A 24,492-nucleotide genomic window follows, 5' to 3' on the forward strand; every position below is an offset into this window, starting at 1 on the left:
ATGGACCTTAATACTGTCACTTAGACTGAAAAGTGTACAGTCCATCCCTGCAAATAACAGAACCCCTTACTTCCTAATACGATAGCAAAATACTGCGGACGCTGGAAATCCGAAATAACACCAGAAAACGCTGGAAAAACTCAGCAGGCCAGGGCAGCATCCGTAGAGAGAGAAACGGAGTCAACGTTTCAGGTCAAAACCCTTCGTCAGAACTGGAAAAAAAAAAAGCAGGAAAAGGGATAGATTTTAAAGCAAGTGGGGGCTGGGAAAAGGGGGAGGGGGTGAAAGAACAAAAGGGAAGGTCAGTGATAGGATAGAAAGCAGGAGAGATTAAGAGACATTGAGAGACATTAAGAGATATTCAAGGAACAAAGGATGGCTCTAGATGAAGCGTGAATGGCGCTGGCAGAATGAAGGACAGCTGCCACGTGGGAGGGAAGAAAAAAGCCCAGAGGAAAGTGTGGATTACTTCCTAATCCTTAGCATGTATGAAACCGAATGCATTGAGCAGAGGAATGAGACATATTCACATAATGGATTACATAGAATTAACAGCATAGAAACAGGCCTTTTGACCCAACAGGTCCATGCTGGGGTTTATGCTCCACACGAGCCTCCTCCCACCTTTCTTCACCTCACCCCATCAACATATCCTTCTATTCCTTTCTCCCTCATGTAGTTGTCTAGCTTCTCCTTAAATGCATCTACGCTATTCCATGTGGAAGCAAGCTCTACAATTCTAACCACTCTCTGGGTGAACAGGTTTCTCTTGAATTCCTTGTTGGATTTATTACTGACTATCTTATATTTATGACCCCTAGTTTTGGACATCCCCACAAGTGGAAACATCTTCTCTAAGTCTACGCTGTCAGCCACTTCATAATTTTAAAGACCTTGATTATGTCAATGAAGAAGTTAAGGAGCAATATATTCTAAAATAACTTGGACTAAAAATTGAGTCGCGCCCCATTTGGGGCGCTAACTTCCCTTTTAGCCTCCCTCTTGGGGCGCTGCGAGGGAATATCACGGCGCTACATGCCGCAGTATTGCAGGCCTTCCTCCCCTTCTTAAAGGGGAAGGGCCTTGCCCAGCACGACCCGGGTCCCAGCTGGGCCCCCGGGGATCAGGAGTGCCGGCAAAAGAGAAGTGCCGGGCTCATGGAGTGCAGCCGGCACTCCGTGGGGGAGGGGGGGGCATTCAGGAGGCCGGGGACAGGACCGCAGGCAGGTGCTGGCAGGCGGCCAGCAACAAAATGGCCGTCCCGCACCTCGCCTTTAAATTGCGCCTCCCCGGCCGCAGGTAGGCCCCCCTGACCCCGTAGCGTCCAGCGGTAAGTCAGGGGCTGCTCCCGAAGATCACGGCCGGGGCACTGCGCATGGCTATGACATCACCACCGGGGTGCTACTGGTTAGCGCCGCCGCTAATCTCCCGCTGAATTTCACGGGAGGTGTGGGCGGCGCCGTGCCCGGCTGCTAGCTGCTTTGCGCCCCTTAGGGCACTAACGGGAGGTGCAAAGCAACCGAATTTTTACCCCCTTAAGCATTTCTTCTTTTGAATAGCCTCGACTAATCCCGAGTTTGAACTAGACGTAGGGAATGCTACTTGCCTCAAAGAGTGATAACGAGGACTTTTTCCTTCAGGTGGTGGACCTGTTGGTGGCAATGTGCCGAGCTGCTCTGGAGTCTCCGAGGAAAAGCATTATATTTGAGCCTTACCCTTCTGTCGTGGACCCGAGTGATCCCAAAACACTTGCGTTCAACCCCAAGGTGAGCTGTTTTAAAAAAAACTTCACATCAAACTCCAACAGTACAACCCTAATAGCTGATCTTATATGATTGAGATGACGTCACCTCATCGAATTCACTTCTGTTTATCCCTGTGTTGCTGCAGACGGGAGATTTTGGATTTGTCCCCATTTTCCGCTGAATCTCTTTTATCCCTTCATCCCATTTATCTCGGTGTGCTTGCCCCCGTTCACCCATTCCACGTTATGTAAATACAAAGAAAAGAGCAAATAATCTAAGTACGCCAACACTGCATTACCTCAGAGGTTAATTACCGTCAACAGACATTTTTGTTCACAATAAACTTCATTGGGATCTTCAGTAAATACGGGCAAAGTTACAGTGGGTCCATAACTAAGTTGGAGGAATTTCTACCCAAGAATAGCTGGAATTTTAGGCACGATCACCAAAGAGTTCCATTGGATCTTGTGTCCATCTGAACTTTAAAGTCGGCCCTTTATTTTCTATTATCTCACCAATTCCTTGTTCATTTTACAACTCCCATCAGCTTGGACTTTAACTGCAAGCCTCTTGCGAGGAAATTTCTTTGCCTGGTCTTTGGCCATGTTGGCAGCTTAGGCTGTTGTGAACTGCTATCACAATCGTGCTGTCGCCCACGAGATGACCTGTGTCTTACCATTTTCCTGTTCCCCATTTGTAGAAGAAGAACTACGAGCGACTACAGAAAGCCCTGGATAGTGTAATGTCCATCAGAGAAATGACACAGGTAGGTCAACAGTGCATACTCTACATGGTATTATATTAGTTTCAAACTGGAAATGTTACTGGAGACAGAAAATTACCAACATAGATTAAAAACAATGAACATAGACAGTTATTGGGGTAGATTTTCAATCTGGGCGTAAAACTAGCATCGTAGATCAGCCGCCCATTCAGAAACCACCTGATTTTCATTGCCATTGGTTTCAATCAAAATTAAAATTGGACAGTTTCTGTGACGAGTGGTAAATCTGAAACACCAGATTTACGTCTGGGTGGCAGGTTAAAAATGTATCAAAATTTTTAGTTGTACCAGCAGTAGCCAATAATATTTATTCTCTTCTTATTAAAAACCTCAACTTGGCTTCGCGACTCCTTACCTCCCTCAGTCTTCTCCACCTTCTGCAATCTAAACCTCATGCAGAAGCTTTCTTTCACCTCCCCTTTATGATTGGTTCAATGTTTCTACTGCGAAAAACAACCAATCAGATACACTAGCAAAATAAAATTAAGCCGCCTGACATGAATCTTGTCATTCATGTGAAAATGACTTATGTAATAATACTGGGCGGCCTGCTGGTGGCGCTGTCCAGGGAGAGTATAAATACTCGGGCATGGGCCCAGCTTGCTCAGGACATTCTTTAACAGGAACTAGTGAAGGACACAACTAGATCTCCATATTGAAAAACAATTGATTAAAGCCTTGTTTAATACTCAGACCAAGTGCCTAGTAGTTTTTTTACGTCACCACCATTACTGTTTGCTGCTTAACTTTGCATTGCTACCCAAACAGAATTATGGAAAAGCAAAGTAATAAGTTGTAATTTATTTTAGTGTTACCTGCTGATATTTTTGACCCCATGACCATCATCATCATTTGCTGCTCCCTTCCTGGACCTCTCACTAGTACCCTTCACTTTCCCAACTGCTTACGAGCCAGACCTCCCATCCAACATAGCCAAGGTCCATGCCCTCCAATTGCTATCCGCTTGTCTCAACCTTGCTTTCCAACTTGGTTCTGGATCTTGGCTCCTTCTGGCAGCTTAGCACAGTGGTAGCACTGCCGTTTGAATCACAAGGTCGTGGGTTGGTTAGCCCTGGGGCTTGGCCACATAATTTAAGCGGACACTTCAATCCAGTTCTGAGGGAGCTCGGCATTGTTGGAGGTCTTGATTTTTGGACGAGAAGTTAACCTGAGGCCCTGGCTACCTGACTAGGGAGATGTAAAAGATCCTACGGCACAACCGAAGAAGAGCAGGAGAGTTACCCTGGACATCGGACCAACATTTATCTTTCAACCCACACAACCAAAATAGTTTAAATGGTCATTTATCTCATTGCTGTTTACGAGACCTTGCTATACACAAATTGGCTACCACTCTTGCCAACAAAACAAGAATAAGCAAACTTCAAAATAATTCATTGGTTGTGAAGTACTTTGGGACAGCCTGAGAACGTGAAAGGTGCTTTACAAATGCAACCTTATCTGAGGAAGGATGTTCTTGCTATGGAGGGACTGCAGCGAAGATTCACCAGACTGATACCTGGGATGGCAGGAATGACGTATGAGGAGCGATTGGGTCAATTGGGCTTATACTCGCTGGAGTTTAGAAGAATGAGAGGGGATCTCATTGAAACTTAGAAAATTCTAACAGGACTAGACAGACTAGATGCAGGAACGATGCTCCCGATGGCGGGGTGTTCAGAACCAGGGGTCACAGTCTAAGGATAAGGGGTAAGCCATTTAGGACTGAGATGAGGAGGAATTTCTTCACCCAGAGAGTGGTGAACCTGTGGAATTCTCTACCACAGAAGGCAGTTGAGGCCAATTCATTAAATATATTCAAGAAGGAGTCAGATATATTTCTTAAGGCTAAAGGGATCAAGGGATATGGGGAGAAAGCAGGGACAGGGTACTGAATTTGGATGATCAGCCATGATCTCATTGAATGGCAGAACAGGCCCGAGGGGCCGAATGGCCTACTCCTGCTCCTATCTTCTATGTTTCTATGCAAGTTCTTTCTTTACTCATGAGGAACGCTGAAGGAGATGAATCGGTATATTGTGAAGATTGGTGGAAGCGAACTCCATGGTACACTTTTGAGTTTCAGGTTCATAGTTGTACACAATTTAATTCTATAGGTGGGGGTCAGTGAAATTGGACGGGCGGGGACGCAAAAACAGACGGAATTGCTTTTGCCGCCCGCTGGTACCACACGCCCGATATTCAGTTTTATTGAAGTCAACGGAACCAAAAATCGGGCGGGCCGTATAACGAGCGACCGATGCGATATCGGCAGTTTTGCGTCCAAGTCCAGTTTAAGCCCCCACCCCCCCTCCCCGTGTGTCTATGATGCTGTTGGGAGTTCCAGGTGAATGCTGCAATCTTGTAAGAAATTCACTGGCATTTCTGTTTTGGTGGAATAAATATTACCTTCTCGAAAAATGTTTCCAGCATCAACCTGGCTGCAGCAGCAGATTCCCAGAACTCGGAGAGCTTTGTCCGGTTCCTGCCAAAAAAATAATTAGCCTGTTGCTCTTGTGACTTAAAGTAGGGGATTTCTATTATGGAGCACCCGATTGCTTTTCATTTTAATAATTTAAAAATGGTTCATCAGATTTTACCCCCAATTCATGAACAATTTCCACTTAATGGTCATCAGATTCATAGAATCATGGAATAGTCCAGCACAGAAGGAGGCCATTCGGCCCATCGAGTCTGCGCCGGCTCTTTCGAAGAGCAATCCAGTCAGTCCCACTCCCCCGCTCTTGCCCCATATCCCTGCAGTTTTTTCTCCTTCAAGTATTTATCCAATTCCCTTTTGAAAGCTACTATTGAATCAGGCAGTGCATTCCAAATCCTAGCCACACGTTGCGTAAAAAAGTTTTACCTCATGTCGCCTCTGGTTCTTTTGCCAATCACCTTAAATCTGTCGCCCTCTGGTTATTGTCCCTTCAGCCATTGGAAGCAGTTTCTCTTTATTTAATCTATATCCAAACGCTTCATGATTTTGAACACCTCTATCAAATCTCCTCTTAGCCTTCTCTGCTCCAAGGAGAACAACCCCAGCTTCTCCAGTCTATCCACGTAATCGCAATCCCTCATCCCCGGAACCATTCCACTAAACCTCTTCTGTACCCTCTCCAAAGCCTTCACGTCCTTCCTAAAGAGCGGTGCCCAGAATTGGACACAATACTCAAAAGCATGGGTTTGTGAATATGGTCCCCAAAATTACTGGTTAAAAATCCTGAACACCCATGTAATAAAAACACAATTTTAATTATGTCGTCACCGTAAACCATGAGCTCTGCCCAAGATCTCCCAAGAAAACCTTGTTATGCTTGTTAAGTGACCTCCAATTGTCAGCTTGTGGGTACTTTATGGAAACAAAACTTAAAGAGTCGAAAAGAATATTTGAATCTGCGGCTGTAAATGGACTATCCTTAAAGAATGATTTATCAACTCGGTAACTGAAAACAACTGATTAGCATTTTGCTGGATTTGGCCAAGGAACTGGTCACTCAATCTTGATGCATCAAAAAATAAACACGCTTAGAAACTGCATTCACGTACATCAATCACCACTGACACATCACCTCAGTAACTGAAAACGCTTTATTAGATTTTGAACGAGCTTCTTAAATGGGTTCCTTTTGAAAATGGGCAGATAGGAAGCTTTCCCCGTGTCTTGCCTACAAGCAGCAGTAGGAACTGTTACTGTCACCAAGCGCCTACGCATTTGAGTTTTAAAAGTATCTTCTAATGCGTGATTTTGGTTAAAGGTCCACAAGAGCGATGATGATTGACAGCAATTTGAAACAGATGCCTGTAGCTCCTAACAGCTCACCAAAAGAGGCAGACAGTCTGTCAAATGAAATAAGTGAAGGAGGAGGGGGAAAAAAAACTGTGAAGGAAAGGAAAACACTGAAATTGCAAACAATAAAAAGCTGAAGTGTTTACGTGAAGTGTGCAGAAGCCAACTTGCGTGCTTTCCTGTACCTCTTGTTGGTCAAACACTGATGAGAGTCACAGCATAGCCTCCGACTTGGGTACCCTGTCCACCGTTGGTGGCCGTGCCCTCAGCTGCCAAGGCCCAAATTCCCTCCCTAAACCTCTCCGCCTCTCTTTCCTCCTTTAAGACGCTCCTTAAAACCTACCTCTTTGACCAAGCTTTTGGTCATCCGCCCTAACTTCTCCTTATGTGGCTCGGTGTCAAATTGTGTTTGATAACGCTCCTGTGAAGCACCTTGGGATGTTTTACGAGTTTAAAGGCACCATATAAATACAAGTTGTTGTTGTTCTGACTGAAAAAAAGAGGAAAAATTGAGCTACAATTAAGAAAGAATTTATTTCTGATGTGTAAAACACTTAAAAATTCCAAAGCCAAATTATCCTGTATGTGGTGAATTGGGTTCCCACCGGATTCCTGTCTTCACTTGTGTCTTGGAAGTTCTTCCAGAGCATTAAAAAAAAATGTCTATCTTAGTTTCTTCCATCATAAAGCCTTGGGGGGGAAAATTCAGTTGTTTGCGCCTCCCGTTAGCGCCTTAAGAGGGCGCCAATTGGGCTGCAAAGCAACTAGCGCCCGGGCGCGGTGATGTTTTTGCTGCGCGTGAAATTAACTAGACATTTTGCGGTGGTGCTAAACACTACCGCCACGGTCTCCTGCGCTGGCAGATTGTGACGTCAGTCGAGTGCGCAACGCCGTTAATGCCCCGGACCGGATATTGAGTGGTGCCCCCTGCCTTACTGCCTGCCGCTAGCAACGACAGGTTGAGGGGAGCGTTTTGCAGTCAGAAAGGGACTGGGGGAGCGCTATTTAAAGGCGACCGCTTCCTGCCTTTTTTGTCGGTGACATTTTTGCACCACGCATTCTGAGAGAGAGAGAGAGACTTCTGGAGAGATTCAACGCTGTGTGAAGGAGTTTTGAGTACTGAGCAGCACTTTGCAGGTTCATTTTGATTTGCCCTTCCTTGCTTCGCCAGCGCTCTGAGGTAGCGCCTCGCTCCTCGGCCTTTGCACCTTAAGACAGGTGTGAAGCGCCTGATTTAGCGCTCCAATCACCTCCAGGGGCGATAAAAGCCAAGTTTGCAGTCGGAGGTGATAATTAGCGCCAGGCGCTAAACTTTGCGCACCGCCAATAATGGCGCCCCAAATGGGGCGATACCGAATTTTTCCCCCTTGGAGTCAATTTGGGACATTCTTCCTCTGGTGCTATCAGCTACAACACCCAGTTGACAACTCATCACGTATCAGCCTCGACAGTGAGTGTCAGTAGACCTCTCACAACCAGGCCTGATAATGTTACCTTAAGTTTTCACATGCAACTATCGGGGGTCATTGGGTAGTGATCGGGGATTCTGGAGGTTGTTGGAGCACCCCATAACTAATGTCCCCACTGAGATGAGCTAACTGCATAAATTGGGGGGTCAAAGCTTGCCGCTTCCTGAGCAGAGTATTTTGAGTTACACACTGGGGGGAAATCAGAAGAGCTTTCAACATTGTTTTGATTGTTGACTTTTGCCTCAGCAATCCCCGTGAGACTTGAGGTCGTGATCTAACGTACCCGCTCAGACGTTTCGGCGCGCTTACGATAGGAATGTGACTGTAACCCAAATCGCTCAAGCTAATCCTCAGGGCACCAAGCAACTCTTTCCAAAATACACACACGCATGTAGGACGTAAATGATGGAGTGTTGCAGATTAGGAAGTCACCAATGAATATCACACCAATAAGTAGCCCAATTTCTTATATTGAGAAGACAACATGGGGCTGTTTTTCCACATCGTACTGCCTCTTCTGTGTGGCAGTTTCTGAAGCGTTAGAAACATAGACATAGAAACATAGAAGATAGGAGCAGGAGTAGGCCATTCGGCCCCTCGAGCCTGTGCTGCCATTTAATGAGATCATGGCTGATCATCCAAATTCAGTACCCTGTCCCTGCTTTCTCCCCATATCCCATGATCCCTTTAGCCTCAAGAAATATATCTAACTCCTTCTTGAATATATTTAATGAATTGGCAACTGCCCTGTGTGGTAGAGAATTCCACAGGTTCACCACTCTCTAGGTGAAGAAATTCCTTCTCATCTCTGTCTTAAATGGCTTACCCCTTATCCTTAGACTGTGACCCCTGGTTCTGGACTCCCCCGCCATCAGGAACATCCTTCCTGCATCTAGTCTGTCTAGTCCTGTTAGAATTTTATAAGTTTCAATGAGATCCCCTCTCATTCTTCTAAACTCTAGCGAATACAAGCCCAATCGACCCAATCGCTCCTCATACGTCATCCCTGCCATCCCAGGTGTCAGTCTGGTGAATCTTTGCTGCACTCCCTCCATGGCAAGAACATCCTTCCTCAGTTAAGGCGACCAAAACTGCACACAATACTCAAGGTGTGGTCTCACCAAGGCCCTGTACAACTGCAGCAAGACATCCTTGCTCATGTACTCGAATCCTCTCGCTACGAAGGCCAACATACCATTTGCCTTCTTAACCGCCTGCTGCACCTGCATGCTTACCTTCAGCGACTGGTGCACAAGGACACCCAGGTCTCGTTGCACTTCCCCTTCTCCCAATCTATTGCCATTCAGATAATAATCTGCCTTCCTGTTTTTGCCTCCAAAGTGGATAACCTCGCATTTATCCACATTATACTGCATCTGCCATGCATCTGTCCAATCACCCAACCTGTCCAAATCATACTGGAGTTTCTCGGCATCCTCCTCACAGCACACACGCCCACCCAGCTTTGTGTCGTCTGCAGCCAGTGTGAAATTTATGATAAACACAAACTTTATCATTCATTATTGCCTGAACATACTAGTTACTCTTTTTCATTTTATCTGAATTGCAGTTTTAGATGATTTCGAGAGATAGAAGATTTGCAGCACAGACAGTGTAAAAGTAAATCATGTGGCTATACTTAGAACACATGGGAGATAAGAAAGAAAGGAGTTATTTTCATATATTACCTTTCATATCCTCCGAACATCCCAAAACGCTTCACTGCCAATGAATTACTTTTGAAGTGTAGTCAGTCTTGTTATATTCGCTAGAGTTTAGAAGAATGAGAGGGAATCTCATTGAAACTTAAAAAATTCTAACAGGGCTAGACAGACTAGATGCAGGAAGGATGTTCCCAATGGCGGGGGAGTCCAGAACCAGGGGTCACAGTCTAAAGATAAGGGGTAAGCCATTTCGGACAGAGATGAGGAGGAATTTCTTCACCCAGAGAGTGGTGAACCTGTGGAATTCTCTACCACAAAAGACAGTTGAGGCCAATTCATTAAATATATTCAAGAAGGAGTTGGATATATTTCTTAAGGCTAAGGGGATCAAGGGAAATGGGGAGAAGGCAGGGACAGGGTACTGAATTTGGATGATCAGCCATGATCTCATTGAATGGCGGAGCAGGCTCGAGGGGCCGAATGGCCTACTCCTGCTCCTATCTTCTATGTTTCTATGTGAGAAAACGCTAACCTCTGCAGGGCCAAGTCCCACCTACAGTAATGAGATGAATTTGCTTTGGTGGCGTTGGTTGAGGAGTGAAGGGACCTCCCTCCCCCTGCTCTTCTTCAAAGAGTGCCATGAAATCTTTTACATCTACCTGAGCAGGTAGCCAGGGTCTCGGCTTAACGTCTCATCCAAAGAAAAACTCAGCACCCCCAACAATGCAGCAAAATCTCAATACTGCTCCGAAGTCTAGATTATGTGCTCAAGTCCCGCGGATTGGGAGGTAGCAAATGTAACCCCGCTATTTAAGAAAGGAGGGAGAGAGAAAACGGGGAACTACAGACCAGTTAGCCTGGCATCATTAGTAGGGAAAATGCTAGAATCTATTCTTAAGGACTAATAATACAGGGCACTTAGAAAATGATAATAGGATAGGGCAGAGTCAACACGGATTTATGAAAGGGAAATTGGATGAGGGGACCAAATGTAATATATCCAAGTCTGCTGATGATACAAAGCTAGGTGGGGAGGATGCAAATAGGCTTCAAGGAGATATAGACAAGCTAAGTGAGCGGGCAAGAACATGGCAAATGGAATATAACATGGAGAAATGTGAAGTTATCCACTTTGGTAGGAAAAATAGAAAAGCAGAGTATTTTTTAAATGGTGAGAGATTGGGAAATGTTGGTGTTCAGAGGAACCTGGGTGTCCTTGTACACGAATCACTGAAAGTTAACATGCAGGTACAGCAAGCAATTAGGAAAGCAAATGGTATGTTGGCCTTTATTACAAGAGGATTTGAGTATAAGAGTAAAGATGTCTTACCTGAATTATATAGGGCCCTGGTGAGACCACACCTGGAGTATTGTGGACAGTTTTGGTCTCCTTACCTAAGGAAGGATATACTTGTCATAGAGGGAGTGCAACGAAGGTTCACCAGACTGGTTCCTGGGATGGGGGGATTGTCCTATGAGGAGAGATTGAGTAGACTAGGCCTATATTCTCCAGAGTTTAGAAGAATGAGAGTTGATCTAATTGAAACATACAAAATTCTTACAGGGCTTGACAGGGTAGATGCAGGGAGGATGTTTCCCCTGGCTGGGGAGTCTAGAACCAGTGGTCACAGTCTCAGAATAAGGGGTCGGCCATTTAGGACTGAGATGAGGAGAAATTTCTTCACTCAGAGGGTGGTGAATCTTTGGAATTCTCTACCCCAGAGGGCTGTGGAGGCTCAGTCATTGAGTATATTCAAGACAGAGATCGATAGATTTTCGGATATTAAGGGAATCAAGGGATATGGGGACAGTGCAGGAAAGTGGAGTTGTAGAAGATCAGCCATGATCCTATTGAATGGTGGAGCAGGCTAGAGGGGCCGAATGGCCTACTCCTGCTCCTATTTCTTATGTTCTTAGTGGTACCAACTGAGCCAACCTAACATATGCAGAGAAACATGTAAGATATGCAAAGTGTGTATGATATGAATGGGTACTGTACTCTATCTAAACAAAAATTTACAGGAAGAAATTGCCTGTCTCAACCTCAATTGCCAGACTTGTTAAATGGGGATGCAAAAAACTGCACACATAGGATATGGGACATGTACAAATCACACCCTTCCAGGCATGCATGGCTATCTACCTTTTACCCAGAGCTATTTGCTCAATTTGAACAGCTGAAAATACCTTATTTTGAATTTGTACTTAACTAGCTGCATTCTGCATGGGCTCTGGTCGGCCCACACCTTGGTTGTTGTGACCCATTTTGGTCTATGAAACACCAAGAGAATATGTACACCCTGAAGATGGTGTGAAAAGAAAGACAAGACCGATCCCTAGCATCAGAGTGCTGAATTACGAGGAACAACCGGAGAATCTTGAGCTTTTTAACACTGAAAGGGTACAACGGATAGGTGGACCCGAGAGATTTCCCAAGATGGTAAATGGTACAGAAGAGTTAAAGCTGGAGCATTACTTCAAGGCAAACTTGATCAGGGGACAATGGGACACAGATTCAAACTGGTGAAAGGCAAATTTAGGACTGATATAAGGAAATTCTTCATTTAAGGTGAGTGGAGGCAAAAGCTTATGGAGTCATTTAAGAAATAGCTGGAGGAGTGTAGGTTGGATTTGGATGGATGAGGTAGGGCGGGTTGAATGGACTACCTCATTCCCATATCTCGTCTGATCTCATGAATTGATTTTTCTTTTTAAACTAAGGCTAAGTTGCAAAGTTTTCTCAACGGCTTAACTACTTGTCATGTCTCTTATAGGGATCATATCTGGAGATCAAGAAACAAATGGACAAGCTGGACCCTCTGGCTCACCCATTGCTGCAATGGTATCTCAACTTAGTGTGTGTGTTTTTGTAGTGTCTTTTGATATTGTTCACCTAGTGCCATTATATTTCTGAACATTTTTCCACCCCTGACAGTGCATACTAAATATTTGTGTATTGAGATATTTTGAAGACAGGATTTAAGCACCATCAGCTGCTAGTATTAACTGTAACATAAATGAAAGGGAAATATGCCCAGTTGCATTGTGCATTCCAGTATAGATTAGTTGGAGTTGAATGTCTTGATGAGGTTTAATGGACGATCCACCAGAACGTGTTTACAGGCTGCTTTTAACTAACTGAAAGCTTAAAATATGACAATAAGGGAAGACCAGCAAGAATACAGATATCACAGTCTATAATCAAGGGATATGGGGGTAGTGCAGGAAAGTGGAGTTGAGGTAGAAGTTCAGCCATGATCTTATTGAATGGCGGAATAGGCACGACGGGCTTTATGGTCTACTTTTGCTCCTATTTCTTATGTTCTTATAACTCATTAAAACATGGAATATATTGTCATTACTTTTTCCAGTTTAAATTAACTTTAAAATATCACAATAAAAGTGAATATATTGGCTGAAAAGTCTACATTAGTAACTCTTTGAAGGGACAAAGTACAGGAAACTTTCTGGTATCCGGCACTGACGGGACCGAGCTGGTGCCGGTTGATCAACACTGCCGGAGAAACCAGCGCTAATGTTAAAACATACGGAGCTTCTGAGCTCCGTATCTAGCAACAAACCCTGTTGCTTAGCAACAGCTTCAAAACAGTCGGCGCAGCTTGCAAGCGTCTCTGTAGCTAAGCAACAGCTTCAGCTAGACGCTTGCAGAGCCAGGAATGGAGAAAAAAAGCAACGAAAAGTAAAAAAAAGTTATCTGAACCGACTCCTGAATTTTGCCGGTGGATAGAGCATTCCGGAGATTTAACCTCCTTTTAAACGAAAGTTTCCTGTATCCTTAAATTACAACAGCCTTGCCTATCTCATGTATCAGCAGTGAGGCGTGGGGATGGAACACAGCACCAGGCCATATACATGCATAAATCTTGCTGTTAGTTCACTGAACAGTCAGCATATGTTTTATCCCAGGTTCTGCAAGGGCATTTTCAAAGGATCTCATCTGATTGGTTTGTCCATTTGACCCTTTGTGAATTGGTTCCAGAATACTGTATTTGAATTCACTCAACACCTCACTAATATAAATAACACTTCTATAAATAGCTCTGTGAACAAATCTGTTTAGTTAGTTTGGCACAAAAGTGTCTGCCAAGGCTGCTGTCTGTTTTCTGAAGTGATGTGAACTGTGGTGGAGTTGCTACATGCTATCCAGTAACTACAAAAGGGTTCATGGCTCATCTGGGCCATGTTATCTCAGATTATTCTATTCACCACATCCTATTTTATTTTGTAGGGAGTGCGGGTTTGTCTGTGGAAGTGGAGTTTATCCACTGGGCAAAAAATATCTGGAGTGAACTTCAATTGTAATAGTGACATCTAAGGTCTTCTTCTTCTTCTTTCGTCAAAATCCAAGTCAGATATCCAGGCCAAAGCTTCTGGTGTAACAGCGTGAATATCTTGTAGGCTGTCTGCGAGCTTCCTCTGAGGAAATTCGCATCTCAACAATGTGCTCCAGAGTCTGATCAGAAGTTCCACAGTCGCATGATGGGGATGCTTTAATCTTCCATCTATGGAGAAGGTGGCAGCATCGACCATGGCCGGTTCTGAGGCGGTTGATGGTTGTCCACTGTTTGCGAGGAAGGTTTGATCCTTCACGTTGTACTGTGGAGTCCTCTATAAGGAATCCATTCCATAGGTCACAGTTCTTCCAAGCATCTAAGGTTATGTTGCACTTCAAATGCCTAGATGTGGGAGCTGGGTCTCTTCTGGTGGGATGTGTCCCATTTTATCTTTAATAATGTAGTGGGAAGGCCATTAGATAGCTGGAGAGTAAAGAGATGTTCCCCCATGTAATGCAACTATATATTTATCTACCTGTAACGGATAAGGGCAGCATTGTTTATTTACTAATCAAACAAGACTTACTGGAGTTAAAAGAAATGTTGTAGTGGTAGGGGATAGTATCGTTAGGGGGATAGATAGAGAGTCCCGAAGGCTGTGTTGCCTGCCCGGTGCCAGGTATAAGGATATCTCTTCTGGACTGGAGAGAAACTTGGAGTGGGAGGGGAGGATCCAGTTGTCGTGGTCCATGTTGGTACCAACGACATAGATAGGACAAGGAAGGAGGTTCTGCTGAGGGAGTTTGAGCAGCTAGGGGCCAAATTAAAAAGCAGAACCACAAGGGTAATAATCTCTGGATTATTACCTGAGCCACGAGCGAATTTGGCTAGGACCAATAAAATCAGAGAGTTAAATGCATGGCTCAAAGACTGGTGTGGGAGAAATGGGTTTTGCTTCCTGGGACACTGGCACCAGTACTGGGGCAGGAGGGAGCTGTTCCGTTGGGACGGGCTTCACTTGGCCAGTGCTGGGACTAGAGTCCTGGCGGATCATATAACTAGGGCTGTAGAGAGGGCTTTAAACTAACTAGTGGGGGGGAGGTTCCTAGAGAACAAATAATAAAAATGACAACAGAGAAGGTCACAGACTTAGGTAGCAGTGGGGAAATTGAAAACCAGAGCGTTTCAGGAAGGGGCAGAAGGTATGGAGTAAAAGGTAAAGTAATAAAAAGGGCAAAAGCAGGAACTAAGTGTCACAAAACATCTTTGAAAGTTCTCTATCTGAATGCACGTAGCATTCGTAACAAAATAGACGAGTTAATGGCACAAATAACTACATATGGGTATGATCTTGTGGCCATTACAGAAACATGGCTGCAGGGTGACAATGCCTGGGAATTAAACATGCCAGGTTATTTAATGATCAGGAAGGACAGGCAGGAAGGAAGGGGAGGTGGGGTGGCTATGTTAATAAAGGAAGGAATCACTGTAATACAGAGAAATGATATTGGGTCAAAAGATCAGGATAATGAAACAGTTTGGGTGGAGGTAAGGAATAATAAGGGGAAAAAACACTAGTGGGCGTAGTCTATAGGCCTCCGAACAATGGCAACTCTGTTGGACGGAGTATCAATCAGGAAATAGTTGAGGCTTGTAATAAGGGAACATCTATAATTATCGGGGATATTTTTAACTATCATATTAATTGGACAAATCAAATTGGGCAGGGCTGCCTTGAGGATGAGTTCATTGAGTGTATTAGGGATGGGTTTCTTGAGCAGTATGTAACTGAACCAACCAGGGGGCAAGCAACCTTAGATCTGGTCCTGTGTAACGAGACAGGATTAATTAGTAAAGGATCCCCTTGGAATGAGTTACCATAACATGGTTGAATTCCATATTCAATTAGAGGGTGAGAAGGTTGGATCTCAAACAAGCATGCTAAGCTTGAATAAAGGAGACTATGAAGGTATGAGAGTGGAATTGAGTAGAGTGAATTGGGAAAATAGATTAAAGGGTAAGACGATACATGATCAGTGGTGTACATTTAAGGAGTTATTTTACAACTTCCAAAAAATATATATTCCACTGAGAAGAAAAGGGTGTAAAAGAAAAGACAGCCATCCGTGGCTAAGTAAAGAAATTAAGGATAGTATTCGACTAAAAACAAGGGCATATAAGGTAGCCAAATCTAGTGGGAGGATAGAGGATTGGGAAAACTTTAAAAGACAGCAAAAAATAACAAAAAGATTGATTAAGAAAGGGAAGATAGATTATGAAAGTAAATTAGCAAAAAATATAAAAACAGATAGTAAGAGTTTTTATAGTTATATAAAAAGAAAAAGGGTGGCTAAAGTAAATGTTGGTCCCTTAGAGGATGAGACTGGGAAATTAATGGTGGGAAATATGGAGATGGCAAAAACACTGAATGAATATTTTACATCAGTCTTTACAGTAGAGGACACTAAGAATATCCCAACACTGGACAAACAGGGGGCTAAAGGGGAGAAGGAGCTAAACACGATCAAAATCACTAAGGAAGTGGTACTCGGTAAAATAATGGGACTCAAGGCGGATAAATCACCTGGACCTGATGGCTTACATCCTAGGGTCTTGAGGGAAGTGGCGGTAGGGATTGTGGATGCATTGGTAATAATTTTCCAAAACTCCCTGGACTCGGCAAAGGTCCCGGCAGACTGGAAAACTGCTAATGTAACACCCTTATTTAAAAAGGGCAGTAGACAGAAGGCTGGAAACTATAGACCTGTTAGCCTAACATCTGTGGTAGGTAAAATTTTGGAGTCCATTATTAAGGAGACAGTAACAGGACATTTGGATAATCATAATTTAATAGGACAAAGTCAGCATGGTTTTATGAAGGGGAAGTCATGTTTGACAAATTTGCTGGAGTTCTTTGAGGAAGTAACATATAGGGTGGATAAAGGGGAATCAGTGGACGTAGTGTATTTAGACTTCCAAAAGGCATTTGACAAGGTGCCACACAGAAGATTATTGCTTAAGATAAAAAATCACGGGATTGGGGGTAATATTCTGGCATGGATAGATGATTGGCTATCTAACAGAAGGCAGAGAGTTGGGATAAATGGTTCATTTTCAGACTGGCAATCAGTAACTAGTGGTGCTCCGCAGGGGTCAGTGCTGGGTCCCCAACTCTTTACAATCTATATTAACGATTTGGAGGAGGGGACCGAGTGTAACATATCAAAGTTTGCAGATGATACTAAGATGGGAGGGAAAGTAGTAAGTGAGGAGGACATAAAAAACCTGCAAGGGGACATAGACAAACTAAGTAAGTATGCAGAGATTTGGCAGATGGAATACAATACTGGAAAGTGTGAGGTTATGCACTTTGGCAGGAAAAATCATAGAGCAAGTTATTATCTTAATGGCAAGAAACTGGAAAGTACTGAAGTACAAAGGGATCTGGGGGTCCTGGTGCACGAAACACAAAAGGTTAGTATGCAGGTGCAGTAAGTGATTAAGAAGGCCAATGGAATGTTGGCTTTCATTGCTAGGGGGATAGAATATAAAAATAGGGAGGTACTGCTTCAGTTGTACAAGGTATTGGTGAGACCGCACCTGGAATACTGCGTACAGTTTTGGTGTCCATACTTAAGAAAGGACATACTTGCTCTCGAGTCAGTACAAAGAAGGTTCACTCGGTTAATCCCGGGGATGAGGGGATGGACATATGAGGAGAGGTTGAGTAGATTGGGACTCTACTCATTGGAGTTCAGAAGAATGAGAGGCGATCTTATTGAAACATATAAGATTGTGAAGGGGTTGGATCGGGTGGATGCGGGGAGGATGTTCCCGATGATGGGGGAAACTAGAACTAGGGGGCATAGTCTTAGAATAAGGGGCTGCTCTTTCAAAACTGAGATGAGGAGGAACTACTTCACTCAGAGGGTGGTAGGTCCATGGAATATGCTGCCCCAAAAAGCTGTAGAAGCTACATCATTACATAAATTTAAAACAGAAATAGACAGTTTCCTAGAAGTAAAGGGAATTAAGGGTTATGGGGAGCGGGCAGGAATTTGGACATGAGTCTAGGTTCGGATCGGACATGGCCCTGTGGGTAGCGGAGCGGGCCCAGGGGCTGTGTAGCCTGATCCTGCTCCTATTTCGTGTGTCTAATTCTGTTAGATTCAGGAGATGGTTCTGTGATAGTGGATTGGCGGTTAGGATCAGATCAGCCATGATCTTATTGAATGGCGGAGCAGGCTCGAGGGGCCGATTGGCCTACTCCTGCTCCTATTTCTTATGTTCTTATGTTCTTATGCACCATCTCTGAGGAGATCATTGAATCATGCAGCACAGAAGGAGACCATTTGGCTCATCGTGCTTGTGCCTGCTCTTTGAAAGAGCTCTCCAATTAATCCCACTCCCCTGCTCTTTCCCCCCCTGCAAAGAGATCTCTTACAAATTTTGCTTCAGATTCTCTCAGTGGAAATATTTAATCTTAATCCTTTACCAAGTGATGGGAGGGGTGGGTTGGGGGAAAATATGGAAATTTAGCAACGCATTCTTCTGTGTTTATTTTCCAGGATTATCTCGAGCAACAGGTCGCACATCGTGAAGCTACCACTCAGCAGAGTAAGTGGCTTCATTCCGTTAAATAAAACCGGCTTAATTTTTTTTTTTATTCGTTCATGAGTTTGACCAAATATAACGTGCTGCTCCGCATTAACCGCCCATCACAAGGGAAGGAGGAAGTGTTTCTGCTCAAATAAAAAGCAAAATACTGCAATTGCTGGTAAATCTGAAATTAAAACAGAAAATGCTGGAAAAGCTCAGCAGGTCAGGCAACATCCGTGGAGAGAGAAACAGAGTCAACATTTCAGGTCGAAACCCTTCTTCAGAACTGAGAGAAAAGGCAGGAAATGAAACAAAAGGCAGTTTGGGGGTTGGGAAATGGGGGAGGGGATGAAAGAAGAGACATTAAGAGATATTCAAGGTGAGACGAGATGGTAATAGGACAGGTAAAGAAACAGACAATGGCTCTAAATGAAGCGTGAAATGCGCTGGCAGAGTGTTATCGTATTATTCTATGCATGTGCCCGCATGACCATTGGACAGAGCATTTGGAGAAATCGAGTGGAACTCCTTCATTTGAACAGCCTGCTATCTAACTGCTGTTGAAGGGGACACTGCCCTCGTGAGAAGTGGCTGGCAGCAAAGATTTTATTGGAATGGCCCAGATGACCTGATGACCCAGGTGCCAACTTACACCATGTGGAACTGAGTCAAACAAACAGTGAAGGTCCCAGGTTAGATCCCTTGCCCATAGTGAATTCACTGATCTGATTACTGATCGCTTTCCTGCATGTGGACTTCAGGCGAAGACTGGATCGGGCTCAGCTGTCATATTCTCCGATTGAATATCAGGCCTAAATTTTGCTCTGTCGTGAGGTTTCTGCTGGAAGCACTTCAAGACAGGGCTGCTACCCACCGACGTGACCCCAGCAAATCTTCGGGAAGCGGGGTGGGGGGGGGGAGTGGGGGGGTCAAGCTGATTCACACATTCATGGTGGGCTGTTTCGGGATCTCAACTCTGGGTATGGGGGTAGGGGAGGGAAATAGCTGTGGTCCATCACACCAGACAAGGTGCCCCTTGTCATGAATCTTATTAGGACTCATGAAGTAACACTGGGTGGCCAGCTGGTGGCGCCGTCCAAGGAGTATAAATACTCGGGCGTGGGCCCAGCTTGCTCAGGATGTTTCTGTAACCAGGATCTAGTGATGTAACTAGAATCTCATGGTTTTGAAACAGTTGATTAAAGCCTTGTTTTATACTCACACCAAGTGCTCAGTAGTCTTTTTACATCACCCCTTTTTTGTAACTCCATCCTCCAGCTCCTTAAAGAAGCTGGCGGCCAGGAAGACATTGTGATTCCTGGCACCCAGCGCTGTGAACGGATGAACGGCCTGGCCTATTCAACGGCGCTTAGCATTTCCGGAAGTGGTGGCAGATGCAAGGGACCATTCCTGCTTCGACCCGCTCCCCCCAAAAAAAAACAGGCGTAAATTCAGAGGAAAATCTGGGCCCTCACCCCACTGTCTTAGCTTACGCATGGAGAGTGTCCACTTAGGCGCTTGGCAGCATTGGAATTGGAACCCAGTGAGAGTCAGCAGCGAAGCAAATCATCTCAAAAAAACGAGTCAACTAACGGCCTGAAGTTATGGATGAAAACGCGTGGTCCTCTTTTTATTTTGGCTCCAATCCTAACCCGAGCAGACTTGCAGGGAGATAATAGGAAAGGCAGCTTGAAGCAGCCTTCCGGTTGGCACGCGTTCCCGTTACAAATTAGTGTAGAATTTGGCAGTTCGTTTGGCACCCTTACCTAATGAAGCTCAAGTTAAACGGTGTGGTTAAGGTGCACAATCCACAGTAGCATCTGGGACCTTAATATTGTGCCTACCGCAGAGTGACTGACAATAAATTGGACAGATATTGCTGCCAATGCTAAACGTCATTTGTAGCACCAAGATCATTAAAAATCGATTCTGTTTTGCAGCAAGACGTGCGTGTGCCGTTGATTCAATATATAGTGCACCTGCTGTTGGAGAATCGGCCATAAGGAAACTTGACAGTCCCCAAATGGTAACCCATGCCAGAAGAAGTCCCAAACACTCGCACCTTGTGGGCCACAAGCTGGCGCGAGTTCCTTATCTATCTTGGATTGACGACATTGTATGCCACCTTCCCGCTGGACCACTGCGCAGTGGCGCAGAAAGATTTCAGAGATCCCTGTTAGTGTTTGTGACATCCTGTTGTGAAGTTCCCTGGCCACATCTTCCCCCCGCCACACTCCCCAGTGCTGCAATGCAGACGGAATTATGCAGAATTAAATATAACGATATTTTGGGCCATCTTGTGATGCTTGTAGTGCCGGGGTGAATAAAATTTAGCCCCCGTTAAATAATACCAAATCCCTCTATAAGAACATAAGAAATGGCAGCAGGAATAGGCCACTTGGCCCCTCGAGCATGCTCTGCCATTCAATAAGATCATGGCTGACGTTGGGCTCAAAGCTACTTCCCCGCCCACTCCCCATAACCCTTCACTCCCTTATCTTGCAAAAATTTGTATAAATTGTATATGTCCTCATGATGGCAGCTATGCAGCTAGTCTCCAGTGAAACATTACACTGGATTGAAAAATATCACTAACATTGTGGCCATTTATATCACTGATTTGGTACCTGATGTTATATTTTGATATCAAATCCAGAATGCATGGAAGGAGGGAAAACCAATGTTAAAAAACTGAATATCTCCACGTTACTACACTGAATACGAGAGGGTCCGCGAAACACTGAATCATACTTTACTTTTCATGTTAAAAGCTGTGCACCTGGCCTGGCGAGTCAAGGTATTGCCTGGCACAGTACAAAGCAATGCAGACCAGAAGGTCCCAGCTTTGATCTTCGTTCCCTGGTGTGATAGCTGATCCCAGCAGAACCAGAGGTGTGTTGCACTGCCCCTGGGCTGGGGAGGAGGGAAATAAAGAATCAGCAGGGGGTTCCTGCTCTTGATTACAATCCAGTGATCTCTACTGGAAGGTGCCCGTGCGTGGACATTATCAAGCTCGTCTTGTGGCGTTGGCACTCAACTGCCCCGAGGATGGACTCTCAGGCGACATGCCCGAGAGTTGCTGTAGAACCATACCCCAGCTCGGAGACAGCACCTTCAGGAGAATGGCGGGGGGTGGATTTATGTAACTCCAGTGGAAGAGCACGACGTGAAGTGACTCCTCGATGTCATTGAGGGGAGGGAGAGGTGGGGGGGCGGGAGAGAGGGTCCAGGTAACTGTAGGCAATGCCATGACTTCGTGAACCTGCCATGTCTTTTTTCTTCACAGCAGTTGAAATTCATGCACACGTCACATCAGTTCCTCCTGCTGAGCAGCCCGCCAGCCAAGGAAGCTCGTTTCCGCACTGCCAAAAAGCTCTACGGCAGCACCTTCGCTTTCCAGTGAGTTTCAGACCTTTGCCTCGCCGACTGTTGGCAACCCGAGAACAATGGAACATTGGCAGAAAGCGGGCGTTCACCGGCGGTTCCAAGATGTCTTTATTTTCAGATTCCCCTGGGAGCAACACTTTTTAAAATGATATAAATGTAACGATCTGGAACGCGCTGCCTGAAAGGGCGGTGGAAGCAGATTCAGTAGTAACTTTCAAAAGCCAATTGGATAAATACTTGAAAAAGTGTGCAGGGCTACGGGGAAAGAGCAGGGGAGAGTGGGACTAATTGGATAGCTCTTTCAAAGAGCCGGCACAGGCACGATGGACTGAAAGGCCTCTTTCTGTGCTGTGTGATTCTATGATATAAATGTGCTGTACACTAGGAAAGTCATGCAAAAAAGGCTCAAAGATGAATAATGACTTTACAGCACTTTTTAATCAGAAAGTAACACTCAGAAATAGTTCCATGTGCTTCAATTGAGTATCCTTAAGCGGCGATATGATTTACCAGCAGGTTATCGTTAGCTGGATGAGGTGGCCAGAGGTGCTATTGTGGCAAAATCAGACGTAGCGGCTGCCAGTCTGTGATCCCAGTTATAAGACACCGAGACCGAATCCATCTGTACCCTCATGGTGGCAGCTACGTGTTACGTTGTGCGGTGACTGGCAGGCACCTCAGCGGGAGCCTGCAATTATATAGCACCGTATCACAATCTCCGCATATCGCAGAGTGTTTTCTGTCTTGCCCAATGAATTACTTGAGAAGCGCAGCCACTGTTATTATGTGAGTAAAGGCAGATTTGTGCCCAACAGCAATGAGATAAATGACCAGTTAATTTAACCGAAGAATGGTGAGAATGTGGAACTCGCTACCACAGGGAGTGGTTGAGGCGAATAGTACAGATGCATTTAAGGGGAAGCTGGATAAGTACATGAGGGAGAAAGGAAGAGAAGGGTATATTGATAAGGTTAGATGAAGTAAGGTGGGAGGAGGCTCGTTTGGATCACAAACACCGTCATAGGCCAGTTGGGCCCAATCACCTGCTTTGTGCTGTAAATTCCATGTAATTTGTTTTTGATTGTGTTATTTAAGGGGAACATAACATAAGAAATAGGAGCAGGAATAGGCCACTTGGCCCCTCGAGCCTGCTCCGCCATTCAATAAGATCATGGCTGAAATAACAACAGAAAATGCTGGAAAAACTCAGCAGGCCAGGCAACATCCGTGGAGAGAAAATAGAGTCAACGTTTCGGGTGAAAACCCTTTGTCAAGATCATGGCTGATCTTGGGCTCAAAGCCACTTCCCCGCCCGCTCCCCACAACCCTTCACTCCCTTATCTTGCAAAAATCTGTCTCTCTCCACCTTAAATGTATTTAATGACCCAGCCTCCACAGCTCTCTGGGGCAGAGAATTCCACAGATTCACGACCCTCTGAGAGAAGAAATTCCTCCTCATCTCAGTTCCAAAAGGCCGACCCTTTATTCTGAATCTATGCCCCCCGAGTTCTAGATTTCCCCACGAGGGGAAACATCCTCTCTGCATCTACCCTGTCGAGCCCCCTCAGTATCCTATATGTCGCAATAAGATCGCCTCTCATTCTTCCAAATTTCAATGAGTATAGGCCCAATATTGGCCAGGAGACCCACTGAACTTCCTGCTCTTCTTCACATAGTGCCATGGGATCTTTTACATCCATGTTGACAAGCAGGTGGGGCCTCGGTTTATTATGTGAGCCAAAGGTGGCAACTCTGACAATACAGCACTCAATCGGCACTGCACTGAAGTGTCAACCTAAATTATATGCTCAAGTCCCTAAGTGGGGCTTGAACTCATAACCTGTTGACTCAGAGGCTAGAGTACTACCAACGGACACCTTTTTAAAAGCCTTTTGACATTCTGACTCTCAGTGGTATTGCACAAGAGCAAGTCCTGAATCTGCATCCTTGAAGGTGGAGAAAAGTAGACAATTAATTTCTAGTAGTGGTGAAGATTGAAGTATTTTACTGTCTAATGAATTTGTGCTAAAGGTTATCTCACTCTTCCTTCTTTAACAGTGGCTCACACATTGAGAACTGGCATTCTATTCTAAGAAATGGCCTAGTCAATGCGTCTTATACGAAATTACAAGTAAGTATTCCCATACGAATGCGACAACAGAATATCAATTGCATCCCTATTGTCTTAAGAATGTAAGGCGCATTCTCTCAGTTAGAATATTACGGTCATTTTTTGCCACCTTACTCTAGGAAGGATGTTAAAACCATGGAGAGGCTGCAGAAGAGATTCCCTAAGGTCATACCAGGGATGAAAGGTTTTAGTTATAAAAGAGAAACTGGGGGACCATTCAATGGAAAATAGGATTAAGAGATCTGATAAAATTATCAAGGGTTTTGACAAGGTTAATAAGTTAACGTGAGGAGATAAATTTAAGATCACCAAAAGAATGGAGTGGGCCTTTGGCGTAGCGGTAGCATCCCCGCCGCTGGGCCAGAAGGCGTAGGGTTTCGAACCCCGCTCCAGACAGTCCCGGCAAGTGGAGTCGGAGCTCTGGCTCTAAATTCTGGGTTGACATCCAGCGGGATACTTGCGCCCGTGGGTGTGGGTGGCCCCCCCCCCTCGTATGGGTTGTGGGAGCCCGTAAAACCCTCCCGCCATAGGACTAACCACCCTAATGGCTGGTATGAAGATGGTTACGGTCACAGAAGGAGCGTTAATCGCGGCCAGAAATCCTTCCACCACTTCATACAGTTCCCCA

The 24,492-nt window shown here is 44.9% G+C and overlaps 1 protein-coding gene across 15 annotated transcripts in view; it reads left to right on the forward strand.

The window, feature by feature from the left end:
* The window catches only part of LOC147097348 (protein mono-ADP-ribosyltransferase PARP6), a 121,830-nt gene that overhangs the window by 80,748 nt on the left and 16,590 nt on the right, over positions 1-24,492 (forward strand). For 7 of the 15 annotated variants that reach the window (XR_015074361.1, XR_015074362.1, XR_015074364.1 and 4 more), the window contains 6 exons: positions 1,641-1,766; positions 2,446-2,511; positions 12,227-12,309; positions 18,316-18,364; positions 21,633-21,745; positions 23,792-23,864. Coding sequence is in view for 11 of the 15 variants with exons in the window: in XM_085972238.1 (XP_085828364.1) it covers positions 1,641-1,766; positions 2,446-2,511; positions 12,227-12,309; positions 18,316-18,364; positions 21,633-21,745; positions 23,792-23,864 (510 nt within the window). In the remaining 4 variants the exon portion in view is untranslated. The remainder of the gene's footprint in view (positions 1-1,640; positions 1,767-2,445; positions 2,512-12,226; positions 12,310-18,315; positions 18,365-21,632; positions 21,746-23,791; positions 23,865-24,492) is intronic. The other 8 variants (XR_015074363.1, XM_085972243.1, XM_085972245.1 and 5 more) reach the window with 3 other exon arrangements.

Source organism: Somniosus microcephalus, chromosome 32, assembly GCF_052327205.1.
Source record: "Somniosus microcephalus isolate GS21.2 chromosome 32, FLI_Smic_1.0, whole genome shotgun sequence".
Classification (NCBI taxonomy): domain Eukaryota; kingdom Metazoa; phylum Chordata; class Chondrichthyes; order Squaliformes; family Somniosidae; genus Somniosus; species Somniosus microcephalus.